At 41.5% G+C, this 26,473-nt stretch overlaps 1 protein-coding gene across 1 annotated transcript in view; it reads right to left on the bottom strand.

The window, feature by feature from the left end:
* Nucleotides 1-26,473, bottom strand: part of LAMB1 (laminin subunit beta 1) — a 75,870-nt gene that overhangs the window by 35,376 nt on the left and 14,021 nt on the right. The window contains exons 6-15 of the mRNA XM_070469062.1: nucleotides 24,118-24,306; nucleotides 23,964-24,027; nucleotides 19,152-19,354; nucleotides 16,380-16,500; nucleotides 14,403-14,591; nucleotides 13,957-14,136; nucleotides 13,709-13,821; nucleotides 12,259-12,338; nucleotides 2,399-2,534; nucleotides 982-1,140 (exon numbers count right to left, since the gene is read on the bottom strand). Of these exons, the coding sequence (XP_070325163.1) occupies nucleotides 982-1,140; nucleotides 2,399-2,534; nucleotides 12,259-12,338; nucleotides 13,709-13,821; nucleotides 13,957-14,136; nucleotides 14,403-14,591; nucleotides 16,380-16,500; nucleotides 19,152-19,354; nucleotides 23,964-24,027; nucleotides 24,118-24,306 (1,434 nt within the window). The remainder of the gene's footprint in view (nucleotides 1-981; nucleotides 1,141-2,398; nucleotides 2,535-12,258; nucleotides 12,339-13,708; nucleotides 13,822-13,956; nucleotides 14,137-14,402; nucleotides 14,592-16,379; nucleotides 16,501-19,151; nucleotides 19,355-23,963; nucleotides 24,028-24,117; nucleotides 24,307-26,473) is intronic.

Raw genomic sequence — 26,473 nt, 5'->3', positions numbered from 1 at the left:
GAGATTCAGTTATACATACACACACATCTATTTTTTCAGATTCTTTTCTGTTACAGGTTATTACAAGATATTGAATATAGTTCCCTGTGCTATATGGTAGGTCCTAATTGTTTCAGTGTTCCATATATAGCAGTGTGCCTCTGTTAATCCAAAACTCCTAATTTATCCCTCCTCCCTTGCCCCTTTGGTAATCATAAATTTGTTTTCTCTGTCTGTGAGTCTATTTCTATTGCATAAATAAGTTCATTTGTGCCATATTTTAGATTCCACATATAAATGGTACCATATAATTATCTTTCTCTGACTTAAAAGCAAAAAATAAGAAGATTAAAAAAAAACAAAAAACCCAAACCCACAGCTTAGATGATGACAATCCTCTGCCCAAAACCCTTCAAAAGCTTCCTGTTAATACAGACTCCAGGTTCATTTATTGATCCCAGCATTTTTCCTAATAACATCTCCAACCACCCTTACCCGACTATGCGGAAGGACACTCCAACGACCCCGTCTGCTGCTCCTGCTATTCCTCACTTCCGCTTGTGCCAAAATTCTGTCTCCATCTTAAGACCTGCAACTGACCCTTTAGGAAACATCTTGGCAGCCCCTGGGCAGTCTGGCTGGTATGAAGCTCTCCTCCTGCAGCCCTGCCTGTGTCTCTGCTCTTACACTTTCCACCTTTGATGCCAGTTAGGGACACGTGTCCGCCCCCGGGCAGGGAGGCCACGAGGGCAAGAGGAGCACCCAGCACGCTCTTGTTACCACCTCAGTTCTCAGCGAGACTACATGCTTAACAAAGAGATCACTAAATGTTTGTGAAAGTGAATTCAAGAAAAATGTACATCTTTACTTTTGAGGAAGATAGAAAGTCAGAGAGTTTCCTCTATTCCAAGGCAGCCTGCACATCTCACAAAAACACAGTGTCCATTAGAAGAAAAACTTTTACCAATATCCCCCAACCCCATTAGTCCACTGAGGGGTTACCTGTGGTTCATAGCGAATTAGGATGTCATACTCCATAGAATATGGTATGTTGTCGATGAAGAACTCTAAGTAAGCCCCTTCAGGCACTCGGACAAAGCCCGCTCCAGTCCAGGAAGGAATCCGGTCCTGGATATACTGCCGTTCCACTATGCTGACCCCCTAAGGACAAGGGGACAGGAGTGATGCTTTACTTGAAGTGGAATTTGATGTTAACAGTCAAAGAAATCTGAAGGTACCCAAAGGTCCAAAACTGTAGATATGAAACCTATTTTTTTTTTTTGCAGCCACATTTTCCCAGTAGATTCTATAATTTTTTGGAATATAAACAGGTAATTGATTTCTTTTTAGTTTTTAGGTTGAGGTACTCTTGAGACATGGAGATAGGATTAAGGCTTAGGATATACCTTCTATGATACAACCAGGGGAATGAGCATGAAGAAAGGAAGGAGAACATCCCAAAAGCTGTTATGAGCAAGCCTAGGAGTGACCAGGTATGTCCTGCATTTCTACAAGACTAGCCCAATATCTATGGGTGTATTTCTGTCATCCTCACTGGCATTTCTTTCAAGCTCCAGGTACAAATGAGGAAATTTGATACAGTCATGAATGTTCACTACTGATGAGGGAATTCTGATGGTCACTGAGACTGAGACTGGATCAATGTGAGTTGCTTAACTCAAAGGTGACTTTGAGTGAGTGCACAGGATTACATGTAATACCTGTGATTAGTCATAGTCACCTCCAAAGATGAAGTGTGTCATCTCCTACAATGAACGTGTGTGTGGCTTCACCATCTAGAGGAACTCTGTTCTCCTGCTGTCGAATCTGGTCTGGCCTTGTGACTTGTGACCAGCAAAATGTGAAAAAAAAAAATGACCTTCTGGGTCTTCTTAGCCCAGACCTTAAGAGACCTGGCAGCTTCTGTTTCCTCCTTCTTGGAAGCCAGATGCCATGGAAGAAGTCTCACTACTCTTCATGCTGTGAAGAAGCGCAAGACAGCTGTTTGGAGAACGGTGCTTAGCCAACCTTCAGCTGTTTCTGCCACCCCAGCTGATGTGCCAGACATGTATTTTAAGCCACTAACTTTTGGGATAGCTGTTATACAGCAACAGAAAACGGAAACAATATACTCTGAATGTTAACTATACCAGCTCAATAACTTTGGAGTGTCAGTAGAGAATAGAAAAAACAAAAAAACCAACTCCCTTAAAAACACCAATAGCCTCATTACTGAATGTTTTGAAATCTTTCTGAGTGATGGATTTACCTAGTTTTAAATAGGACTGTTTTCAAGAAGGCCTGGTCCTGATCCTTGCTTCATGCTCACTGATGAGATGCTCCTTACAAAACATGTATATCACATTACTGACCACCCCCCACCCCACTTTACCCACCTGGCAAGCACAGCCCTACTTACAGGCCCAAAGTTGGCTTCTTCTGCTTCGTAGATGTAGTGATCCAAGGTGGTGAAGTAGTAGCCAGATTCCACTTCGCTGCACTGACGTCCGATCATGTGGGGTCGGCACAGGCACTGGCCCGACTCTGCAGAGCAACTGGCAAGGAAGCAGAGAGGGTCAGCAGTGCTCACCACATCCATCAGTGAGCCCATGGAAGCAGATCCATGTTTGCCACTAAACGGTAAATGGGGTGAAATACTCAGGAGGGTATTCTTACCCCACTCTGAAAGTAAGTACATGGAAAAAACACTGCCTACAAATTAATCCCAAACTCCTGAGCTTCCCTGGTGGCTCAGATGGTAAAGAATCTGCCTGCAATGCGGGAGACCTGGGTCTGATCCCTGGGTTAGGAAGATCCCCTGGAGGAGGGCATGGCAACCCACTCTAGTCTTCTTGCCTGGAGAATCCCCATGGACAGAGGAGCCTGGCGGGCCACAGTCCATGGGGTCACAAAGAGTTGGACATGACTGAGCGACCAAGCATAGCACCTTAGGATGAAAGGCCTCAGTAACCCGGCCTTTTGGTTTTATCTCCCCTGTTCTCTATCCTGCTCCATATGCACCATGGCGGTGTCTCTGTAGCTGTCACATATGTTCTTGCACTGGTGTCTTCTGTCTTTGGTAAATACAACCCCTTTCCTGGGCCTGACATCTAAATATCCAACTCTCAGAAGGACAGCTCCTACTTAGTGGTCCCAGAGGCTAATCATGGATCCAGGAGGGCAGCACCCAACCCCTGCCTTGGGAGAAGACACCACCCCTCACTGCAGCAGCCACGTCAGAAACCAGAAGGTGTTCTCTAGATTCCCTCTTTGTAGCCACTCAAGGGCCAAATCCTGTGATAGCCCCCCCAGCATCTTGGGTGTCTCTCCCCACTTCCCACTGACTAGGCTATGCCTTTCTTCCCTCTCTCATTCACAGTAAAAGCAGGTAAAGTCTTCTAACCGGTGTCCTTATTGCCAGTCTTCCATCTTTCAACCAGAAGTTCCACCTTCCCCAGAGCTGCCCACATGACATTTCTGAGATGCACTGACCATAACACTTCCAGGCACAATGGCCTTGGGGCGCTGCACCAGGCCCCGCTGACCCTGCCCCCGGTCTGGCCCTTCTCTACCTTTCTGGCTTCTCCTCACCTCTCCCACCACACTGAGGGACTGAGCTTCTCCAGGGCACTGGGCGACGCATGACCCTACCCACTGTTTCTGCTGTTCCTGCAGCCTGGCATGTCCTGCTCCCTCACTTACCCAGCAAAGATCCACCCATTCTTCTCTCAAGATTCAGCTCACGCATCATGTTTCCTATCACTCCCCATCCCATAGAAGGAACCACCTTCTCCTTCATGCCATCACCTCCTTGCAGGAGAAATCATATATTCGCCACTTCAACAACTAAGCTGGTCATGAAGTAGGGTTCATTACATTTGAGGCACTGTGTCTTCAAATTCTCCTGATTTTTCAGCCATCATCCTTTCATGAAGGCTTGTTTGGTTCCCTCCCTCTACTGTTCTCAAATGGTGCTTTCTGGGGCCTCAACTGTTTGCGCTCTGTACTAAGACATTTATTACTTTCTCTCTTATTGTACAATTATTGATAGACCTACCTAACCCCTGAGTTGACAGGAAACTCCTTGAAGGCCTGGACTGTGCCTGACTCACCTCAGTTACCCTGCCCGACCCCCCAGCTGGCCCAGTACTGAGCACACAGTCACACCCAAACATTGGTTCAATAAATAAATGCATAAAAGACAGGTGTTCTGAATTTAAAAAAGAAAAATACTATTTAACGGAAACAGTGACTTCTGTGTTATTGGTCATTATTTAGGTAATAAAGGTCTCAACTGTAACATACTCATTTTGTCCTCAGCCTATGTTTGTCTGTCTTTTCCCTGGTAACAGGATTTTGTGTACAAGATAAAACTGAATTACACAGAAAGCAAACTTATGGTCACCAAAGGGGAAAAAGGAGGGGAAGGGATAAATTAGGAGTCTGGGATCAACAGATACACACTACTATATATAAAATAGGTAAACCACAAGAACCTACAGCACAGGGAACTATATTCACTATCTTGTAATAACCTATAATGGAAAAGAATCTGAAACAGAATATATATATATATATATATATATGGGTCATTTTGCAGTACACCTAAAACATTGTAACTCAAATATACTTCAATAAAAAAACAAATATATATATACACACATATATATATATATATATACACATACATATATATGTATATATATATACACACATACATATATATATATGTGAATCAATTTGCAGTACACCTAAAATATTGTAACTCAAATATACTTCAATAAAAAAACAAAAGAAAAAAAAAAAAACCCTGAATTACATGGATCCATTTTCACTTCATTAAAATCAAGAGGTGATTTGGAACTGTTACTTTAAATCTATTCCCAGAAAGGAAGAAAGCTTGCTCCAATTAGGATCTAACCCTCTTTCAACATAATCCAACCAACAACACTCATTTTCCAAAATTGAGGCATCAGACATGACATCACATGGACAAAAGAAAATCCCTTCCTCCCAGCAGATGTTTACTGAGGGAACAAATGTCTCAAACATGAACCACCCAAGAAGAAAACACACAAATCCTTTCAATGCTATCCGTCACTAGAGAACAAGCAAATGAAGGTAAGGATAGAGGTGGGCACACTCCTGCAGCACAATTCTAAAGAAGAAACAACTCATGAGAACCTGACCTTGTGAAGGGAACTGCCCTCATGTCAGCCCCGCAGCCACACGCCCATGTCTGTACGCTTGGCCTCTTGTCACCAGTAGGTGTGGCTCCCACCAACACTTACTCCTTTGGTGAACTCATTCACCTGCCCCCTTGCCGGTGGCCCACACCTCCTCAGAACTTTGCTCTGGTTGTCCACCTTCAGTCATGCATGGGGCATTTCCACGATTTGTCCAGTTGTCACCTCTAATTCATGCTGTCCCAGACTATTTGTCACCTCACACACTGATCTACCTTCAGCTCTGCTATTTCTATCAGCAGATTTAAAATTCCTCTGTTGTTGAACAGACTTATGGTTATCAAGGGGAGGTGGGGTGGGGTGGGATGGATTGGGAATTTGCAGGTAGTAGATGCAAACTGTTCCATGAATGGATAAACAACAAAGTCTTATGGTATAGAAAAGGGAACTAGATTCAATATCCCATGATAAATCATAATAAAAAAGACTGTATGTATGTATGCATGTATGTATAACAATCACTTTGCTGTACACAAATTAACACAATACTGTAAATCAACTGTATTTCAATTAAAAAAAAGTTCTGATGTAGGTGAGACATAATCTTCCCTTTCCTTTATCCTTAATACGACACCTGTTACTTCAAGATGGTTCTCAACTCAGCCATTTCCTCTCGTCACTGTGGCTACCCTAGTGCCCTATGCCATCGTTCCACACCTGTCACTATTCACCTCCCAAGTTGATCTCTCCAGCTCCTTTCTCTCCCCTGCCCAGTCCATCCTTTTACGCAGCCAAACCAGTCTTCCCAGAGCCCCACCTTCATCACTTCACAAAAGCCCACAACACAAAACCCTACCACTGTTTCTTCTTCTTCCAAGTCATGGAGTCTCTACCTGGCTTCCAGCAGCCTCTATAATCTCTCCTCTGAAAACAACTGCTTTTCTTCCCGGTGCCCGCCCTGGCTTTAGCCGAGTCACACTCCTCATACCCTTTTATAAATATTTACTGAGCAAATATTAGCCCTGGCAGCCGTGCCTCCTGGTGTAGCTGCTCTCCCCTTTCAGTTCATTGTCAGCTCTCTCTCTTTGTGGCTCACTGTGCGGCACGTGGGATTTAGTTCCCCGAACAGGGATCAAACCGGAGCCCCCCGCTATGGAAGCATGGAGTTTTAACCACTGGACCACCGGGAAAGACCCTGTCAGTTCTCTTCTGAACCAATCCTTCCTTCCTTGTTAAGTCCATTATTTCCCTCAAAATGAAACAGAGAAAGAAAAAGGGGAGAAAAAGTTGTCCCTGACCTTCTTCCAATCTAACTGGTGGTATAAACAAAAAAGAGCAATTGACCAATATAGCAAAATAAAATGCAGGAAGTGCCCACCCAGAGCTAAGAGCAAAGACAATGCTCATCTGAGTGAGGAGCTGAGGGGACGCGAGGACAGAGGTGGCCCAGAGAAGACGCGAGGACGGGAGCCAAGAGGGGTAGTGGAGGAGCGGGAGCAGACATGGTCAAGGTCAAGGTCAGACCAGGTCTTGACCACGCCGCACTCATCCCATCTGTGCCTTCATTGGAAGCTCAAATATCACCTTCTCCAGAGTGGAGACAAAGAATTATTACGTGTCATTGTTCTTTCCTGTGTTCAGGCAAAAATCCTTTCAGATAGAAATATACACTTGATAATTACACAAGTTCCCTTCACCAATTTTTCTGCAACTAGATACAGATGCAATTCATTGGGCCGATTAGGTAGAATAATGACATAAAACAGAATAAACCAGGGCCTGTGGCAGGCAGAATAATGGCTCCCAAAGATGTCCATGTCCTCCATGTCCTCACCCCTGGATTCTAAGGATATGCTACCTCATGTGGTGCAAAACACTTTCCTGATGGGACAAAGCTTAAGGAGCTTGAGATGGGAGATTACCCTACCCAGGTGGGCCCAAGCGAATCACATGAATCCTTAAAAGCAGAGGAGAAGGCCAGAGCTGTCCCACAAGGAGGAGCTGACCCATCATCACTGGCTGTGCAGGGGAAAGAAAGGGGTCACGAGTTAAGGAATGCGGGCAGCCTCAAGAAGGTGGGAATGACCCTCAGCTGACAGCCAGCAGGAAAATGGGAACTGCATCCTGCAACCAAAAGGAACTGAATTCTGCCAACAGTGCAAGTGAGCAGGAGAGCCTCCCCAGAGCCTTCAGGTGGAAACACAGATCGTAAGATAATAAATTTATGTTGCTTTAGGCCACGAAGTGGGGGTGGTAATTTGTTATGGCACCAACAGAAACCTAATAAAGCCCTATTTCTCCCTCAAAGGATAAAGGCCAAGATTATTTCTCAAAAGGGAACCCTCCTACACTGTTGGTAGGAATGGAAATTGGTGCAGCCAGTATGGACAACAGTATGGAGATTCTATAATAGAGTTGCCATATGATCCAGCAATTCTACTCCTAGGAATATACTTGGACAAACTATAATTCAAAAAGATATATGCACCTCCATGTTCAGAACAGCACTATTCATAATAGCCAAGACATGGAAATAACCTAAATATCTACTGACAGATGAATGAATAAAGATGTGGTGTGTGTATATATATATATATATATACACACACACATACTCACACAATGGAATACTACTCAACCATAAAAAGAATGAAATAATCTCATTTGCAGCAACATGGATGGACCTAGAGATTACCATACTAAGTGAAGTAAGTCAGACAGAAAAGCAAATATCATATGATATCACCTGTGGAATCTAAAATATGACACAAATGAACCTATCTATGAAACAGAAACAGATTCTCAGATATAGAGAATAGACTTGTGGTTGCCAAGCGAGAGGGTGGTAGGGGAGGGATGCTTTGGGAGTTTGGGATTAGCAGATGCAAACTATTACATATAAACTGGATAAACAACAAGGTCATACTGTATCCCAGGGAACTATATTCAGCATCCTGGGATACACCATAATATCCCATAAAAGAAAATGAAAAAGAGTGTGTATATATATGTGTATATATACACATATAACTGAATCACTTTACTGTACAGTGGAAATTAATGCAACATTGTAAATCAACTATACTTTAAAAAATAAAAATTTTTTTAAAGATTTCTCAAAAACACAGATTTCTCATAAATGTAGAAATTAAGGACTAGGAGAAGGAAAACTCATTTAAACAGTGATGAGCAGGGAAAATACTGTGCAATCTCAACCTTACTACTAAGAACTTAAGCAAAAGAAAAACATTAAAGGACAAAAAGCATCATTCATAAGGACCACTCCTCTGTTCAACACTGAAATCTCCTCCAAAACTTGGATTACAAATAATTGGTTCCACAGTGATGAGCAGTCAGCATCATACATTTTATCCAGAGTAGCTTTCCCACCCCTCAACCAATCCCCGCCCCTAAGAGAATACTTTCTTAAAGAGTAGGAGCTGTGTTCTATAACCTCTCTATGCCCAGCTGCCATAGCAATTAACAAAGGGTTAATTAATATATCAGGATCATTCAATACACTGATGAAAATATCTACTGACTTCTGCTCTGGTTTCAGAGTACAATAAATTTCAGTTCTTCATTTACTGAGCACGTATCACTATGCAGGGACAAAAGGAGATGCAAAAACAGGTAAGATAAAAGCCCTGTTCAAAGAGATCTTCTAAATACAAGCAGCTATAACAAAGCAGAATCAGTGCTAATACAGATGCAGAAGTAACGTGTTTTCACATCAGAGGAAGGTTGGGGGACTTAAGCCTCGGAAGGAGAGGTCTTCAAAAAAGTGGTGGGCTTCAAGCCAGATACCAAAGTCCTAAACTACACTGATGAAATAATTACAAAATGCTGCCAAGATATTTATATTTTTCAGTGTTTTTAAACATTTGCAAGTAGCATTTACTTAGCATGCACTCTTGTTTATTCATTAAAGTGGGTTATCTACTTGGCAAAACATCATTAACCTAGCTTGAGTCACATTATTTAAACGAATCAGATCTTACTTTAAAATATTCAAAAGTTGAGACTAGCTGTCAACATAATAGACATGGATTACTACACTTTTATTGTTCTACCAAAAGTCATTTGGCTCATTAAACAAAAACATTTAAGTTTTTTCCACTTCATGACTTTACACTTACTCTGGCCCTGGCCAAAGTAACTAAGGAATGTTTGGGATTGATTTAGACTGCCTCTCCCAGGGAGAGTGCGTTTAATTTTTATATCATAAAAATTTTTTGTTTCTCAAATTCTTTGACTCGATCAATGTTTATTCAACATGGGTTTGAGGCAGAGCAAAGTAATATTGTCAGGTGGAAGATATTTGAGTGCTTGTAACAAAACAATTTCAGAAAGTATTAATTAATTAATTAATTCTGAGTATCCGCTATGCACCGAATATTCTAGAAGAATAAGCGCTTTAGAAGGCAGGCCTCTATCACCCCTGTGAGATTCTTAAAATCCTTGTGGGGGAAAAGCCTTGAAAAGGATCACTACAGGGACTTTGCTGGTGGTCCGGTGGATAAGACTCCTCACTCCCAATGCAGGGGGCCTGGGTTCAATCCCTGGGTCAGGGAGCTAGATCCCACATGCCACAACTATGACCTGGCGTAGCCTAATAAATAAACTTAAAAAACTAACAGGATCACTACAAAATACTGAAGAATCACAAGACTAGAGGATTTTTTAAGGTTTCTTTTCTCCCCACCAATGATGCCAAAAGATAAGGCAGCTATTTCATCCATCACCCTAGAAAGATCAAATTACCCACTTTAAAAGCTTCACTAAAGGATATATGTATAACTGATTCACTTTACTGTTCAGCAGAAATGAACTCAACACTGTGAATCAACTATACTCCAATAAAAAAGACAAAAACAAAACTTGCCTGGAATGTGTTGCTTCACAAACTCTTGACTAGCGCATTCTGGTTTTTATACAGTTTTGCGGGAGACTGGAAGGGTAGGCCAGGGGCTGTGTGTGGGTGGATTTAGAGGCAGGAAGCACGGTGTGGAAGATACAGGACATAGAGGAACACAGGACATTCCTGAGTTTAGGACATAATTTGGAGAAGTATGCCGCTTTCCTCTAATGAAGAAGGATTTTCGTAGTGATGACAGCTCTGAAGTGAGGAATTGGTTACCAAAGGAACGACGTATCACCATGTGTTCTGGGAGTCACCAAGGAAAGTCAGAAGTGATTTCATTAACAGAGGGAGCAGTTGGTCTCTTTCCGCTTTTATAGAATTATCCTCACTTCCTCCCCTTTGGAGGTTTTCTAAGAACGGACATTCACCCTGAGTTCTGGAGGCTACATGCTGTCCTGAGTTTACTACATGATCTGGAAGAGAACAAATCAACTACAGAGGCCAAACAGAACATGTTTTTGCTGCCCAAAGTCTCATTCCTTCCCAAGCAGATGACTACAGTGTTGGGAAAACTTCTTGTTAGAGAGTCAATTTTTGAATCCATGAGGCTTACTCAATGAACTCAGCACATTCTCCCAGGCAAGATTCAAGGCCACAAGGAAACATCTGTCTATCCTCCCAAGTCACTTACACTATTTTTACCAGATGTTCTGAATCTGATCCAGTAACACAGAGAGACCAGAATTCTCTCTGACTCAAAGGTAATAAATCCAACTCCCACAAGTTTAACATCTCGCCAAAATGTGTATTTCAATCATTTCGGGAAGAGTATTGTATCTCATAGATTCAAGGAATGCCAACATATTTAAGTCCCTAAAATTATTGTATGTAATTTTCATTAATGTACTTGCAAGTTGTAAAAAAAATGAAATAGTGAAGAAGAAAATGAAAAGAGTCCTTACACAAATCAAAATGGGACTCCACTTTTTGTCTTTTAGATTGGTGAAAAATAAAAGATTTGATGATACCGGCTGCTGGTGGAGATGGGAGAAAACAGTACTTTGTAACCAGTTGAGAAGAAAATAGATTAGCACCATCTGTCTGGAGAACAACCTGACATCTTCAGTAAAATAGAAAATACACATGCACTTTGACTTAGCTGTTCCATCACTGGGAATCCAATCTACAGACATGTCTACAAACATTCATCAAGATTATCCATAAGGATATTAACTGCAACATTTCTGTTTGGTATGTACCACGTGGCATGTGGAATCTTAGTTCCTGACCAGAGATCAAACCCACACACTCTGCTGTGGAAGCGCAGTCTTAATCAGTGAACCACGAGGGAAGCCTCTACAACATTTAAAATAATAATAATAATAAAATCAATAAATCATAGCACTATCACATGACAGAATACAAAAAAAAGGGAGATAAATTGATGCTGATATGAAAAACAGATCTCTAGATTAAAAAAGCAAGTTGCAGAGTAATGTACATACACATATTACTTTGATTTATAAAAAAAGTTTTTACAACTAAGTAGGAAATCCTGGACAATTTTTATTTCTTTGTACTGTCTATTTAAAAAATAACAGCCAACATATTATTTCAAAAGAAATGAGAGAAAAGAAATTGTCAGTTTTAAGAGGTATTCTGAGCACCATTTTTATTTTCTAGAGACACACAAGGAATTGCTAACAGTGGCACTTTATGGCAATGGAACTCAGTGGAGAAAAAAGGCAGGATACCTGTTTGAGCTGTCTGAATTTTTTTAAACCATGGGCATATACTGTGTTTATAATTAAAAAAATAATAAAGGAGTTCCCTGGTGATCCAGTGGTTAGGACTCAATACCTTCACTGCTATGGCCTGGGTTCAATCCCAGGTCAGGGAACTAAGATCCCATAAGCTGTGTGACCAAAAATAAAAATTAAAAAACAAAAAACAAAAAACAAAAAAACCCAGAAAAGTAAAATACAAAACAAGTAACACTATTAAAAAACCAGGAAACATAAACAGACTAGAGAAGGCTTCAAAGTTAACTCTTGGAATAATCAATCTTTAAAAACCTTTAGAACACAGGGAAAAGTGATTATCAGGCATTCAAAGCAAAGGTAAATGCACTCTGCCTCTCAGGAAAACACTGAGCATCACCCCTGTCCTAGAGGTCATGAGGACCCTGGGGGTGACCGGGCGCAAGAGTGTCCAAGCAGCTCCACTCACCTATTGTTTAAGGCTCCCCCAACGTCACAGTCGCAAGGTCGACATCCATCCAAGTCGTTGCTTAAGCCCCAGTGCTCGGGCTGCAGAACAAAAGATTAAACATCTAAAGAGGGGTTCCCGTAATTACACAACAGACCCAGCAAAAGACAAGTTATGGCGTGTTTTGGATGTTCCACCAAACATTCATTTGTGCTGTGAAAGCAGAAAGCCTACACAAGGCATGAGTATTCTAGAATAAAGAACCCCAAGCTGCAGGTCACTGGGGTCAGAGAAGATTGCACGCAGCCACATGGTAACCCCAGATCAGAGCAGTTTCTTTGCCCTGTAAATAACCTTCATCCAAAAATTAACATGAGCTGGCAGCAAATATGCCAATTTTCTTCATTAGAATTACTCTGGCAGTTAGGTCAGTAATTATGAAAGCAATCACAAGAATGTTTTAAAAGACATAAAAATAATTTAAAAAATTACCTTCATAAATATTCTTCAGATCACCATAGTGAACTTTTGGTCTACTTCCTTCCAGATTTTGTTTTTCGTGATGAACTTTTTCCCTACATAATCAAGATACTACTCACATCCTGTGGCTTTTTTTTCACACCAGCATAAGCATTTCCCCCTTGTGTTAGGGTCATTTTCAATAGCAACAAAATATCATACTGTTCTGTTGCTACTTAGTTGTTAAGTCCTGTCTGGCTCTTTGCTTCCCCATGGACTGCAGTCAACCAGGATTCTCTGTCCATGGGATTTCCCAGGCAAGAATACTGGAGTCAGTTGCCATTTCTTCCTCCAAGGGATCTTACCAACCCAGGGATCAAATTGGTGTCTCCTGCATTGGCAGGCGGAATTTTTTTTTTACAGCTGTGCCAGCCAGGAAACCATCACACTGTATAGAAACCCCCAAGTTTATTTAACAATTTTCCCTACTGTTGCTTCCAAGTGTTTTTTGCTATTACTAAAAGATGCTATGAGTCTCCTAGTGAATTCATCTTTGACCAATTTTCTGATTATTTCATTAGGATAGATCCCCAGATGTGGAATTACTGGGTCAAAGGGTATGCACATTTCTATAGGCAATGGATACACATCTCCAAAATGCCTTTTGCAAAGTATGAGCCAATCTGTATTTCCATCAGCAGCACCCGACTGCCAGCCTCTCACTATGACTTCACTTATCAGTCAGCATCACCATTGAAAAAAAACCTTGTTAGTTTTGTCTGTAAAAATAGTACTTCACTCTGGTTTTATTTTACAGTTTTCTAACAGCAATGCTGAATATCTTGACAAGATTATTCATTAGTAATTTCTCTTTTGTGAATTGTCTACTACTGGCTTTTATTATTTACATAAAAGGGTGGTGGCTGAACCTACAAAACAACTGTGAAAATCATCCTCTTTTGGAACACCATATTCACAAACCATCCATCCCAGGTAATTAGGATTTACCTACCAGACACTGGTCACAATGCTGTCCTGTCACCAGACGCTTACAGTAGCAGTAACCAGTCTCAGAATCACAAGGGTTCCCGCCAGGAATCGTTCCCAGAGGATTGCAAGCACAAGCTTCGTTAAAGATAAAATGATGCAAAGAAACACAAGCCAAGTGAGTCTGTAGTCATCGACATGATAAAGAACCGCCAGGTAAAATGGGAATCATATGCACATGAGAACTCCCAACTTTTTAACACAAGTGCTTACATTTACAACCAAATGGATCTTCAGCGCTTAAACCATAGAAGCCTTCTTTGCAGATATCACAATGTTCTCCTTCCACGTATAATTTACACCGACACTGCCCAGCAATGAGACCGGCAGAAAAGTCCGTGTAGCTGTCACAGATTCCCCCGTTCTGAGAACCAGCTGGGTCACATGTACATTCTAAGAAGGATGAGAAGCATCAGGTAACACAACCTGTGTGTCTGCAGAAATACCTATGTTCCCTTCATCCCTCCAAATGTCACAAAAATAGACTAGAAGGCTGGATCGCCAACTAAGTTCCACTCCCAGCATCCTATATAGGGGCTAAAATAAGGCTGGGTCTGAGTCCTGAGAGGAGGATGGTTACTACTTGACTATTCAAGCTGAAAGGTGACCCAAACAGACCCCCCCCTCTCCCCGCCCCGTCGTGACCTTCTCCCACGTACGTTCACAGAGGCTAGGATCTCGGATGTCTCTCTCTGGGTGCTGGTAGTAAAACGGTTTGCACTGCTCACAGTTGCGCCCCATTGTGTTGTGCTGACAGTCATCACATACCCCTCCGCTGATGTTGCCAGTGGCCAAGTAGACTGCCATGTCGAAGTGGCATGAGCTGGAATGTTCGTTGCAGTTACACTCTGCAAAACAAGACCTACGTCAGGAAAAACCTTTTCAATCTACTTACCAGTGGAGGAGAAGGGGATGACAGAGGATGAGATGGTTGGATGGCATCACCGACTCAATGGACATGAGTTTGAGCAAACTCCAGGAGACAGTGAAGGACAGGGAAGCCCCGCATACTGTAGTTCATGGGGTCACCAAGAGTCAGAAACAACTAAGGGACTGAACAAGAAAAACCAGTGGAGGATGGGATTGGCGGGAAGGAAGCTCATTTTGGAAACTGGGGATGAAGTTCAGGCAAAACAGCCATTAACAAGAAGGCACTGGCGGTGAAAAAAACACATCTGCATATGACATCAGTTTAAATTCTAAATCATGCTGGAAACCTTTCAAGTGTGACCTTTATTAAATAACCTCATTTGCCCTCTTTGGAAGAGAATGGCCTATAAAAAGTATAAAGCTCTGAGGGAAGTCCCCTCGCAGGCTCACCCACAGGAAGGCTGCATTGCATGGAGGATGTGTTTGGGTCATGAGCAGAGTGGGACAGGAATACATCACTCCAGAGGGTTTTCTAGGTGATATGTTCCTGGGGAAGCCTGTCTGGGCTCTTGGCCTTGAGGAACATGGTATGAAGGCTGGGTTCTCTTCTTCCCCATTCCTACCACCACCCTAGGCCAGGCTCTATGAATCAGACCCTTAACAGCCATCAAGCCAGTCTTCTTGGGTCAGTCTGTCTCTCCTCTAGCCTGTTTGGCAGAGTCCTCTTGGTCCAACCCAGCTTTAACCATCTCCCTCTCATGCTCAACTATCCTCATCAACTCCTCTTGTCTTCTCACAAGGAAGCTTAACTCAGTTGGGTTCTCAAAGGGCTCTACAACTGGTCTTATCCATCCTAAGGGGAGAGACTGTGTCATCCTGCCTTGGATGCATTGGTTTAATTAAACCCTGGAATCATGAATTAAAATACGGTATCATGAGAATGTCCTTGGAGCCTTGCATTCTGTATTCTCCTTATCTGAACTCCCTTCCACTTTCCCCCTGCTTTCTTCTCTTTATCTAAACAATCATAACTATTTGCTAGGGCCCAGCTGGCTGTCCTTACTAACAAAAACTTTGACCACTCCAGCCCTCACTGGTTTCTGAGCTCCTAGAACTGTCCTCAGTGGGGTCAGAGGCAGGCATGCTTGCAGGGATGATCATCTATCAGAATCACTGTGTGAGGTGGGGAGGGTGGTGGTTTTCAAACTTCTCCTCTGCCCAGAGAATAGCACCAGGATAGATGGTGGATTGATGGATGGAAGGAGGCCACAGGCTGCACCTGGGTTGGCACAGAACAAGGCTGACAAGTACTCCATCTCTCTTAGACCTTATGGATCCACCCTACCATCGTTTTCATTCGTTTTTCTCTCACAGTCATCTGGCCTTAAAAAAAGTACAATGTTAGAGGTGGCACACAACGCCTGCCAAACACATAGGTGCTGCTTAATAAATGCTAATTGACTAATTTGAGTGGATAATGACTTCCTAGGAGTATTACAGTGAGGCTGGGAAGAGGGTAGTAACTTTTCTTCCTTTTGCAAAATAGTGAACCTAGCACCTCTACTCAGAAAATGGGATACTGGGGTCTGAATTGATTCAAAACATCCCTTTGCCTAAGACTTCCTTCTTTTTTTCTTGTTGTTTTGGTACTGCTACATATCTTGCAGGACTTTAGTTTCCCAACCAGGGACTTTCACCACCCTTCGCAGTGAAAGCTTGGAGTTCTAACCACTGGACCACCAGGGAATTCCCTGCCTGAGACTTACTTTTACAGGCATTGCTGTTTCGACCTTCAGCGGGTCTCCAAGGTAAATCATGGTAGAAATCCATGCACTGTTCACAGTTTAAGCCCTTGGTGTTATGCCGGCACATGCAGTGTCCGTGAACCTTGAAAGTTACAAAAACAGGAAAGAGCCAAGTAAGAGATATACTAATGGCCAGACCTTCCCCACAGGCAGTGGAAAATATCATAGATAATCATAAAAATCATAAATATCACAACTTTTTCATACTCATCTCTACCTCACTACAATGAGGGTTTCTTTGTTTTTATTTTCTAATTTTCTTTTTCAGTTGTAATTTTTTTCCCCTTATTTTTTGACTGCATGAGGCATGCGGAATCTTAGTTTCCAGACCAGGGACCAAACCCATGTCCCCTGCAGCGAAAGAATGGAGTCGTAACCACTGAACAACCAGGGAAAGTCCTGCTTTGTTTTTATGTTGCCCCTTCCCACTGTGAGTCCTGTCTTGATGGCTTTAATTGCCATCTCTAGGAACACTTTCTACTTTATAATAGGTACTCAATAAATATTTTTATTGAAGTATTGATCTAGAAAAGCACAGAAGAGCAAAATTAGCCATTTAAAAATCTTTTTAAGTTTTAAAAAAACTATTATAATAGAAATCAACAAAAGTTATAATGGAGAACTAAATGTGTACACATCAGTGGGGACCAACTCAATTTTCTGCACCCTTTACCCCATAGCATACAAAAGACAGGGTTTCTCTGCTCGCTTTGCTTGGTTTTTGACTTCTGGCTCAGCACTTAAAAAACATTTTTTCAACCCAAAATGAGATTTTAAGAATTAATCAGTTGCCACGTTTACATTTTCAAGGAAAAAAATATAAAACATCAGAAAAAGCAGCAGATTATTTTGCTTGAGGAAGGGCCCACAATGTGCTCTTTTGCACACACCACCTGTTACACTCGAGCCCTTGAGGCACATCAATGATAAATCGATTCTTCTCACCCAGCAAATACGCATATACACCCATCCCTCACCTAACACTACTTCTTACAGAATGGAATTCAGAAACAGGACAGACAGGTCCACCCTGAACCCACCTTGACAGGAGTACGATTAGCAGAAGACTAAAATCCTCTAATTACAAGGTGGTTTTGCATAGACTGAAAAACAGTCCCAAAGCCCATACCACAGGACTCTATAGCATCTGAATCAAGAGTACAAATGTACCATTAGACACATGGTAGTGACAGGACTATACGAGGTTAGCTACACACAGGATTTGTTACACTGAGAAGTAATTATCATCTACCTGGCATTCTCTGAAGATGGAACAATAAGATCAGAAGGACCTATTCTCCCTTTAGGCTCTGTTAAAAATTCAACTTTCTCTGTGCAATAAAGGTTCTAACTGGAGGAAAGGGAAGGCAGAAGTCTTAGACAATTGAACAGACTCAATCCTGCATCTTCACCTTCTTAGGTGAGGACTAACACTCTTTGAAAAGGTCAACAGCAACTAAGCAAGGAACACCTTTCATCCAGAAGTGAGGCCCACGGTCCAGTGGAGGCCCCGGGGCACAGCCAGGAGAGCGAGATGTGAACTTCCACTTGCCATGTGCTTACTCAAGGCCCTTTGGCAAAAGACTGAAACTCTGGTCTCTTCTAACAGGAATTATCCATTCATTTAGAAACTGGGAAAACACCCTAACTTTACCCATCTGGCAAGTATCCAAGTCCCCCTTTTAAAAATTACATAATTTGAAAACACAGAGAAAAACAATTATCATATATTAATGCATATATGTGGACTCCAGAAAAATAGTATAGATAATCTTATTTGCAAAACAGAAACAGAGGCAGAGAACAAAGCTATGGACACCAAGGAGGAGTGGTAGGATGAACTGGGAGTTTGGGATTGATACATACACACGATTGATACTATGTAAAGAACAGATTACTAAGGAGAACCTACTGTACAGCATAGGGAACTCTACTCACTGCTGTGGTGACCAAAGTGCGAAGGAAATCCAAAAAAGAGGGGAGATACACACACACACACACACACACACACACACACACACACACGGAGGGCATACCAACCCACTCTAGGATTCTTGCCTAGAGAATTCCAGACAGAGGACCACATGGGGTCACAAAGAATCTGACACAACTGAAACACCTAAGCACACACGCACGTGTATACATATACATATAGTTGATGCACTTTGCTGCATGCACAGTAGGACACTGAAAAGCAAGTAAATGCTGATTAAAACTAATTTTAAAAATTTGAACATACAACATAAAAGTGGGAAAAGAATGAAACTAGAAGATCAAGATGCAAAGTCCATTTGACTCCTAAATGGTATCCTATGGTTCTAGGTTCCAGTTTCTCTGGGCTGGTGTCGATTTATGTTTTCTGGCATGAAGGCTGGAATGCTTGTGGTTTTTTAATCTTCCCTCAAGTAAAGGAAGATGGGACTGTCGGTTGAGAAAAGTTTTTAATCCTTATTGTATAAAATGTCTACTATAGAGGCAGCCTGCAGCCACAATTTTAAAAAATGAATTCAGTGTTTTTGAAACGAGTTGTCCTTACATTCTTGCAGTCCAAGAAAATCAGCAAACAGAAAATGAAAAAAATCAACCACTGGAATGGTACAAAAGGCTATTAAATTTAAGAGGCAGTCTGGACCAATAAAACTCAAAATAAAAAGGCTTACGCTAAGACTAGCTTTAGTTTGCTTTTAAGAATCTCCTGTACAAAGGAGAAGGCTGCCTGGAGCACGTACTTACCATTCCCTCTACCTCTTCATTAACTCCGTCCACTGGGGCACACTCGCTGGCGTGGCCATAGCAGAAGCAGTTTCCTCGAACCACCATATCGTAAACTGCGTAATAATACTTTTCTCTGATTTCCATTCTGGAATCCAAAAGGTTATCTCCCAAAGTATGTAGTTTCACAAACTTGATCCTCAAGTTGGTAATTTTTAAGAGATCTACGAAGGTCACCAAGAAAATGAAAAGTTTGATCAAAGAAGCAAGACTTTGTTTGCAATTAAGACAACACCTTTCTTCTTTATAGAAACACACGACAAATAAAAACAGCTTATGTAAAGTTTACTTCCCTTTCATGATCTAGATGCATGTAATAACAAAGTTTAGCCTAAAGTGAAGGTCTCTGGAAGAAAGGTTACTCCCTTCTCATCACCATTTAACAAGAACATCTATTTTGTGATGGATTTGTTGGCAGACTGATGTTGTAGAAAGAAGTGGGAAAGTAGAGAAATTTAAGAATGCAGTTGCACGCTTGCCAGAAGTCACTGGCACACAGTAATCTAAACTACTGCAATACCATCTGCTTCCCACAGCAGTTAGTGTTAGTCTCAAAATCAGAAAATTCCATTTAGGTGGGAAAGAATTTATCAAAGCACCCTAATTGTCATTATTATTGTAAGATAGATTGCTTTCCTAAATAGAGATTCTTGTAGAGAAATGTCTCTTATTTGAACTTTCCTTCCTTTTCCTAGGTTTATAGACCAATGCTTATTACAGAAGCGGGGTTGTCAATTACATTCTCTAGTAACTTGATAAACTAACAGTCATATAGCCTTCTCCATCAGTATTTTCATTAATCACTAAGTTGCTAAACATTAATTACTAAACAGTCTACCTGCCCTCCCCTTTTAGCTCCATAGCCTGAAACTGCTTTTAAGCTTTCCTTTCATTTCTGTTGATGGATTCTTACAATTTACAACACAGGACAATGGGGCATTAGCCCAATACATCAGATACTTTCAAAGCCTAGATACAATTTTAAATACTTATAACATATGCACAGCATACAATGAAGACTATAGAAATAGCTGTGGGTTGAAAGAGAAAGTCTATGAGGCCATGCATTCAACTTGGGCTCTTTGTAAAATCAAAAACTAAGCAGAGAAATTGTGGTACTACTTTGCTGAATGGAAATTCTGAATGCCAGCATTTTCTCCTGCACAGAATGAGCACAAGTGCCTATTGACAAGAGGCCAAAAAACAAACTTGAAGAGCAGCTGGAGTATTTAGAAACCCTTGAGCTGATCTCTGGAAGTCCTCAGAAGAGCAACTGTGCTCCCTTCAAGCTCTCCTGCCATATTTAACGACATCTAAGCCTCAAATTGACTGCTGTTTTAAGAGGCACAATCACTTTTGAAGTGAGTCTCAGAGGACTCAAACAATAGGGACAGCTAAAGAGATATTGTTCCCTTGATCACAAAGTAAATCCAAAGCGTGATCTGTTACAATGGATGCTTGTTTGATATAGAAATAGATTTTCTGATGCCATTGAACAGCCAAACACAACAGAATTCTAATGGCAGCACACTCCCCAAGTAAAACAAGTACCACCCAAAAGGAACAAACTTAGAGTCCTTTGAGAGACCCAGGAGGTGTTGGTCAAGGAACTTGTGCAGACACTTCTTGAAACTGGATTTTGAGAGCAGGGAGCACAGGTCTCCCAGAGCACACTTAGAAATGACACAAAGCTGAACGTGCCATTAAATATTTGATATTAAACTACATGAAGTCAGACAGAGAAGGAAAAATACAGGATGTCGCTTATATGTGGAACTTAATTTTAAAAAATGATACAAATGAACTTTTACAAAACAGAAAGATTTACAGATTTTGAGAACAAACTCCTGGTTAGCAAAGGGCAACCTGGCGAGGTGGGGGTGGGGGGAAGGAGAGATCAATCACGATCTTGGGAGGAACGTACACACACTGCTGTATATAAGATAAATAACCAACAAGGACTTATTGTATACAGCAGAAGGAACTCTGCTCAATATTCCGGGATAACCCATGAGAAAACAATCTGGAAAATAATGAATACACGTATAGCTGAAACACTCTGTGTACACTTGAAACTAATATAACACAGTAAACCAACTGTACTCCAATAAAAATGTTTTTAAAATAAAATTTAAAATCGTAAAAAATGTGTTTGACAATAGGATGAATAAATTCTGGACCAGAGATGATCGGGGGCACTTGTAAAATTAATTTAAGTGGGGAAAGGGTACTTTTTTGGCAATCTTCCCTGGAGTCCTTCAGTTCTACTCTTTCATGCTGTGAGCTAGGGGGTAAGGGTGTGGGTGTGGTGTGTGTGTGTGTGTGTGTGCATTTGTGTGTATGTGTGCGTGCGTGTGTGCGCGTGCATGTGTGTGTGCGCGCGCGAGCCATGGGTTCAAATTAGGGGAAGACCAGCAAGAGCCTGGCCCACCTCCGCTCAATTGACTGCACCTCAGCAGCTGGAGAGAGGGAGACTCATCTTCGCTCTGAGGTGTGGGACCCAGTCTAGAAAAGGTCTGAGTGACAGCTGAAGGCAGCAACAATGCCAAGAGTGGCAGCAGCTTCACGGATCCAGCACTTTCTATGTGTCGGGCGCTTTGGTGAGTCATTTATATATATTAACTAATTTTCCTTCCACAACAATCATAAAGTCAATATGACTATCTCCATTTACAGATGAAAAAATCAAGACTAAGAAAAGTTTTAAATAAATTCCTTGCCTAAGATCACAGAATACGCTGGAGCTAGAACTTAAGCCCAGCTCTGTTGGATTCCAAAGCCCATTCTTTTAATGAGCGCACATTCTGCCTCACAAGAAGATCAAAATGTACTTTTGTGAAGACATAAGCATGGTTCCTGAACGATGGAAAGCCCTCTGAACTGAGACTCATAACAAGAATGCTTAGGATCCGACATTAAATAGCCAACTCACTTTATGCATGTTAGTCCAACCCTCTGAGCCTCAGCTGACTCATCTGGAAAATGGAACTACAACCCTCACTGAGCATACTGAACAAGGTTGAGACCTATGATTTCCCCCAGGATTGTTTCTTTTCTTCTTCCTCTGACAATAAGAGCCCTGGCCAAGAGTTTGAGAACACACAGAGCCACTGGCTAGAGAGGTTTCCCAGCATCTCCTGAAGTGTAGCCAGGAGACTACTTTGGCGAATGGCGTGTGAACGGATGTGATGTATGGCTTCTAAGCCACTTGCCTTTTACTTGTCTCCTCTTGCAGGTTGGTACAAGGACAAGGTGGGGTTTTTCCAGGTCTGACCATGTGGACACAGACTATAAGCCAGAAGGAACTTGGGAACCTGGGTGATCTAATGGCTACAAGTGCCAGATTTAGCAATAAAAATACAAGATGCTCAGTTACCTTTGAATTTCAGATAAACATCTAATCATTTTGGTACAAATATGTCCCAAATACCATATGAGACATGGTTATCCTCACCCACAAATATTGCATGAAATATGCTCATACTAGTCACAAATATCACATGGGATATAGTTATGCTAAAAATTATTTATCATTTATCTGAAAATTCATATTGAACAGGGTCTCAGCCTGTATTTTATCTGGTAAGACTGTTTGCTTGTGACAGGGGAATAGTATTTTATTTGGAAATCCCTCTGAGTGATTCTATAAGAGAGAAATAAACTTTTTTGTTTGAGACGCTGCATTTTGGGGGACACTTTGTTAGCAATACCCTAAAAATGAAAGTGAAAGTCACTCAGTCGTGTTCGACTTTTTGCAACCCTATGGACTATAGCCTACCAGGCTCTTCTGTCCATGGGATTCTCCAGGCAAGAATACTGGAGTGGGTTGCCATTCCCTTCTCCAGGGTATTTTCCCAACCCAGGGTTTGAACCCAGGTCTCCTACATTGCAGGCAGACTCTTTACCGACGGAGATGCCAGGGAAGCTAACCTGTACCTTAATTATGCATGTGAGCTGTCATGTCTGACTCTTTGCAAACCCATGGGCTCCTCTGTCCATGGAATTTTCTAGGTTGAATACCGGAGCAGGTTGCCATTTCCTTCTCCAGGATCTCTTCCCAACCCAGGGATTGAACCCACATCTCTTGTGTCCCTGCATTAGTAGGCAGACTGTTTACCAGAGTCCTCAGGGAAGCCTTAATTATACATACACATAATTATATATGTATACACATAATATATAGGATATATATTAATGTATCTCACACACACACACACACACACACACACACACATCATATATGATTTTCCAGTTGGTGCTAGTGGTAAAGAACCCGCCTGCCAATTCAGGAGAACTTAAGAGCTTTGGGTTTGATCCCTGAGTCGGGAAGGTTCCCTGGAAGAGGGCATGGCAATCCACTCCAGTATTCTTGTCTGGAGAATCCCATGGACAGAGAAGTCTGGTGGGTTAGAGTCCACAAGGTTGCAAGGAGTCGGACATGACTGAAGAAACTTAGCACACATACATTATTTTTATATACACATACACATATATATATAAAACAAAAAAGTAAATAAGGTATTATATGACCAGCATAATGGTTTGAGGACTTATGACATCAACCTTTTACTCTGTTCAAAATATGTTCCTGTCAGTGAGGACTTTGATTATTGCCAATTTCAAAAGCTTCTGGTAGAGCACTACAGAGAGAAAAGGAAATGAAGAGGGTGGATTCAGCACTGAGTATTTAGATTCTGGGTAGCAGTGGTCTGGGTAAACTTTCTCCCATGATTGTGGTTTTCCATCCAAGCTTTTATTTGAAAACAGGCTTACTCTGTATCCTTGGACTGTAAGGATCTTCTATTCTGAAAGCAGGATCTAAAGCACGAAATATCACCTAAAAACAGACATAAGAGTAATTGGTATTTTTGCTACGATCAAAAACTGGATTTGTAAATAGCATGGAAAATAAAAAGTATAAGCAGACCTCTCCTTCCGTTGAGGGCTCAATGTCAGAATATCGGGAATCACAAATTATATCGTCGACTTTCTTCATGGGGCCGGTGGAAATGCCTGGAAATGAGCTCTCACAGTCATAGGCAAAGTATCTGTATACACCCCAGGTTTTTCCAAAGTCGGACGACCGTTCTATCAGCATAGCAGCTGGACGGAATGTCTAAAGACAGGGTGGAAGAGACTCACTGCATGCTTTTATTGGTTATCTATATTTTTTTAAATCCCAGAGGAAAATATCACTCAACTGTGTGCCACAAACCCTGACTGCATGTGGTTGGTATTTCACTGTGGCTGGATTTCAAATACTTCAAGCTGTTCCATGGAGCCTCTTCTTGCAGGAAAGTGTCTCGCCTCTAAATATTGCACTTTCTCCCACCCTATTAGAGACTAGTAAGCTGTTTCTCTTTAGAAGCTGATTATAAACAGGCCTTAGTGCAGACAAGTTTTGGCGCATTGAGCCACCATGCCCATGACGTGACAGCTGAGGTTGACTGCTTGTTCCTTCATGCCGTTATTTAATCATTCAGTAGATGTGTAATGACAGCTACTCAGTACCAGACAATGGTCTAAGGTCCAATAAGGTCCAGGAACGGGTAGAAAACATTTACAAAAATATCCATCACACTTTATAGTAGAGTCACATGCAGTGTGCTTTGGAAAAACAAGGGGAAGCAATTACTAACTCAAGAAGCTGGAGAACCCCGAAATTCTAGCTACACACCCCAAAGCAACTGAAAGCAGGGACTCAGCTGACTCTCATACATAAACATTCAGAGTAGCATTATTCATAATCACCAACAAGTGGAAATCACTCAAGTGTCCATTAATGGATAATGGATATACAAAAGGTGATACACATAAGCAATGGACTATTATTAATCGGCAATAAATAGAACTGAAATTCAGATACTTCCTATGACATGGATGAACTCTGGAAACATTACTAGGTGTGGTCACTCACCTAGAGCTAGACATCCTGGACTGTGAAGACATGTGGGTCTTAGGAAATATTACTCTGAACAAAGCTAGTGGAGGTGACGGAATTCCAGCTAAGCTATTTAAAATCTTAAAAGATGATGCTGTTAAAGTGCTGCATGCAATATGCCAGCAAATTTGGAAAACTCAGCAATGGCCACAGGACTGGAAAAGGTCAGTTTTCATTCCAATCTCAAAGAAAGGCAATGACAAAGAAAGTTCAAATTACGGTACAACTGTGTTCATTTCACATGTTAGCAACATAATGCTCAAAATCCTTCAAGCTAGGCTTCAGCAGTATGTGAACAGAGAAATTCTAGATGTACAAGCTAGATTTAGAAAAGATATAGGAACCAGGATCAAACTGCCAATATCTGATCAGAGAAAGCAAGGGAATTCCAGAAAAACATCTACTTCTGCTTCATTAACTATGCTAAAGCCTTTGATTTTGTAGATCACAATTGTGGAAAATTCTTCAAAAGATGGGAATACCAGACCACCTTACCTGTCTCCTGAGAAATCTGTATGCAGATCAAGAAGCAACAGTTAGAACTGAACATGGTAAAATGGGCTGGTTCAAAATTAGAAAAGCAGTACGTCAAGGCTGTATACTGTCACCCTGCTTATTTAACTTATATGCAGAGTACGTCATGCCAAATGCCAGGCTGAATGACTCACAGACTGGAATTAAAATTGCTGGGAGAAATATCAACAACCTCAGATATGCAGATTGTACCACTCCAGTGGCAGAAAGTGAAGAGGAACTAAAGAGCTTCTTGATGAGAAGAGGAAAGAAAGAGGAGAGTAAAGAGCTGGCTTAAAACTCAGCATTCAAAAAACTAAGATCATGGCATTAGGTCCCATCATTTCATGGCAAATAAATGGGGGAAAAGTGGAAACTGTGACGGATTTTATTTGCTTTGGCTCCAAAAATCACTAGCTCCAAAAACCACCAGATGGTATGTGCAGCCACAAAATTAAAAGACGTTTGCTTCTTGGAAGAAAAGCTATGACAAATCTAAAAAGTATGTTAAAAAGCAGAGACATCACTTTGCCAACAAAGGTCCATCTAGTCAAAGCTATGGTTTTTCCAGTATTCATGTATGGATGTGAGAGTTGGACTGTAAAAAGGCTAAGCACCAAAGTGCTTAGTAGTGCAAAGCAGTGGTGCTTTCAAACTGTGGTACAGGAGAAGACTCTTGAGAGTCCCTTGGACAGCAAGGAGATCAAACCAGTCAATCCTAAAGGAAATCAACCTTGCATATTCACTGGAAGCACTGATGCTAAAGCTCCAGTACTTTGGCCACCTGATATGAGCAGCCAACTCAGTGGAAAAGACCCTAAGGTTGGGA

This window comes from Odocoileus virginianus, chromosome 1, assembly GCF_023699985.2.
Source record: "Odocoileus virginianus isolate 20LAN1187 ecotype Illinois chromosome 1, Ovbor_1.2, whole genome shotgun sequence".
In the NCBI taxonomy this organism is placed as follows: Eukaryota; Metazoa; Chordata; class Mammalia; order Artiodactyla; family Cervidae; genus Odocoileus; species Odocoileus virginianus.
Note: the sequence above shows the minus strand (reverse complement) of the source record. Positions and strands in the feature narration are given on the sequence as shown.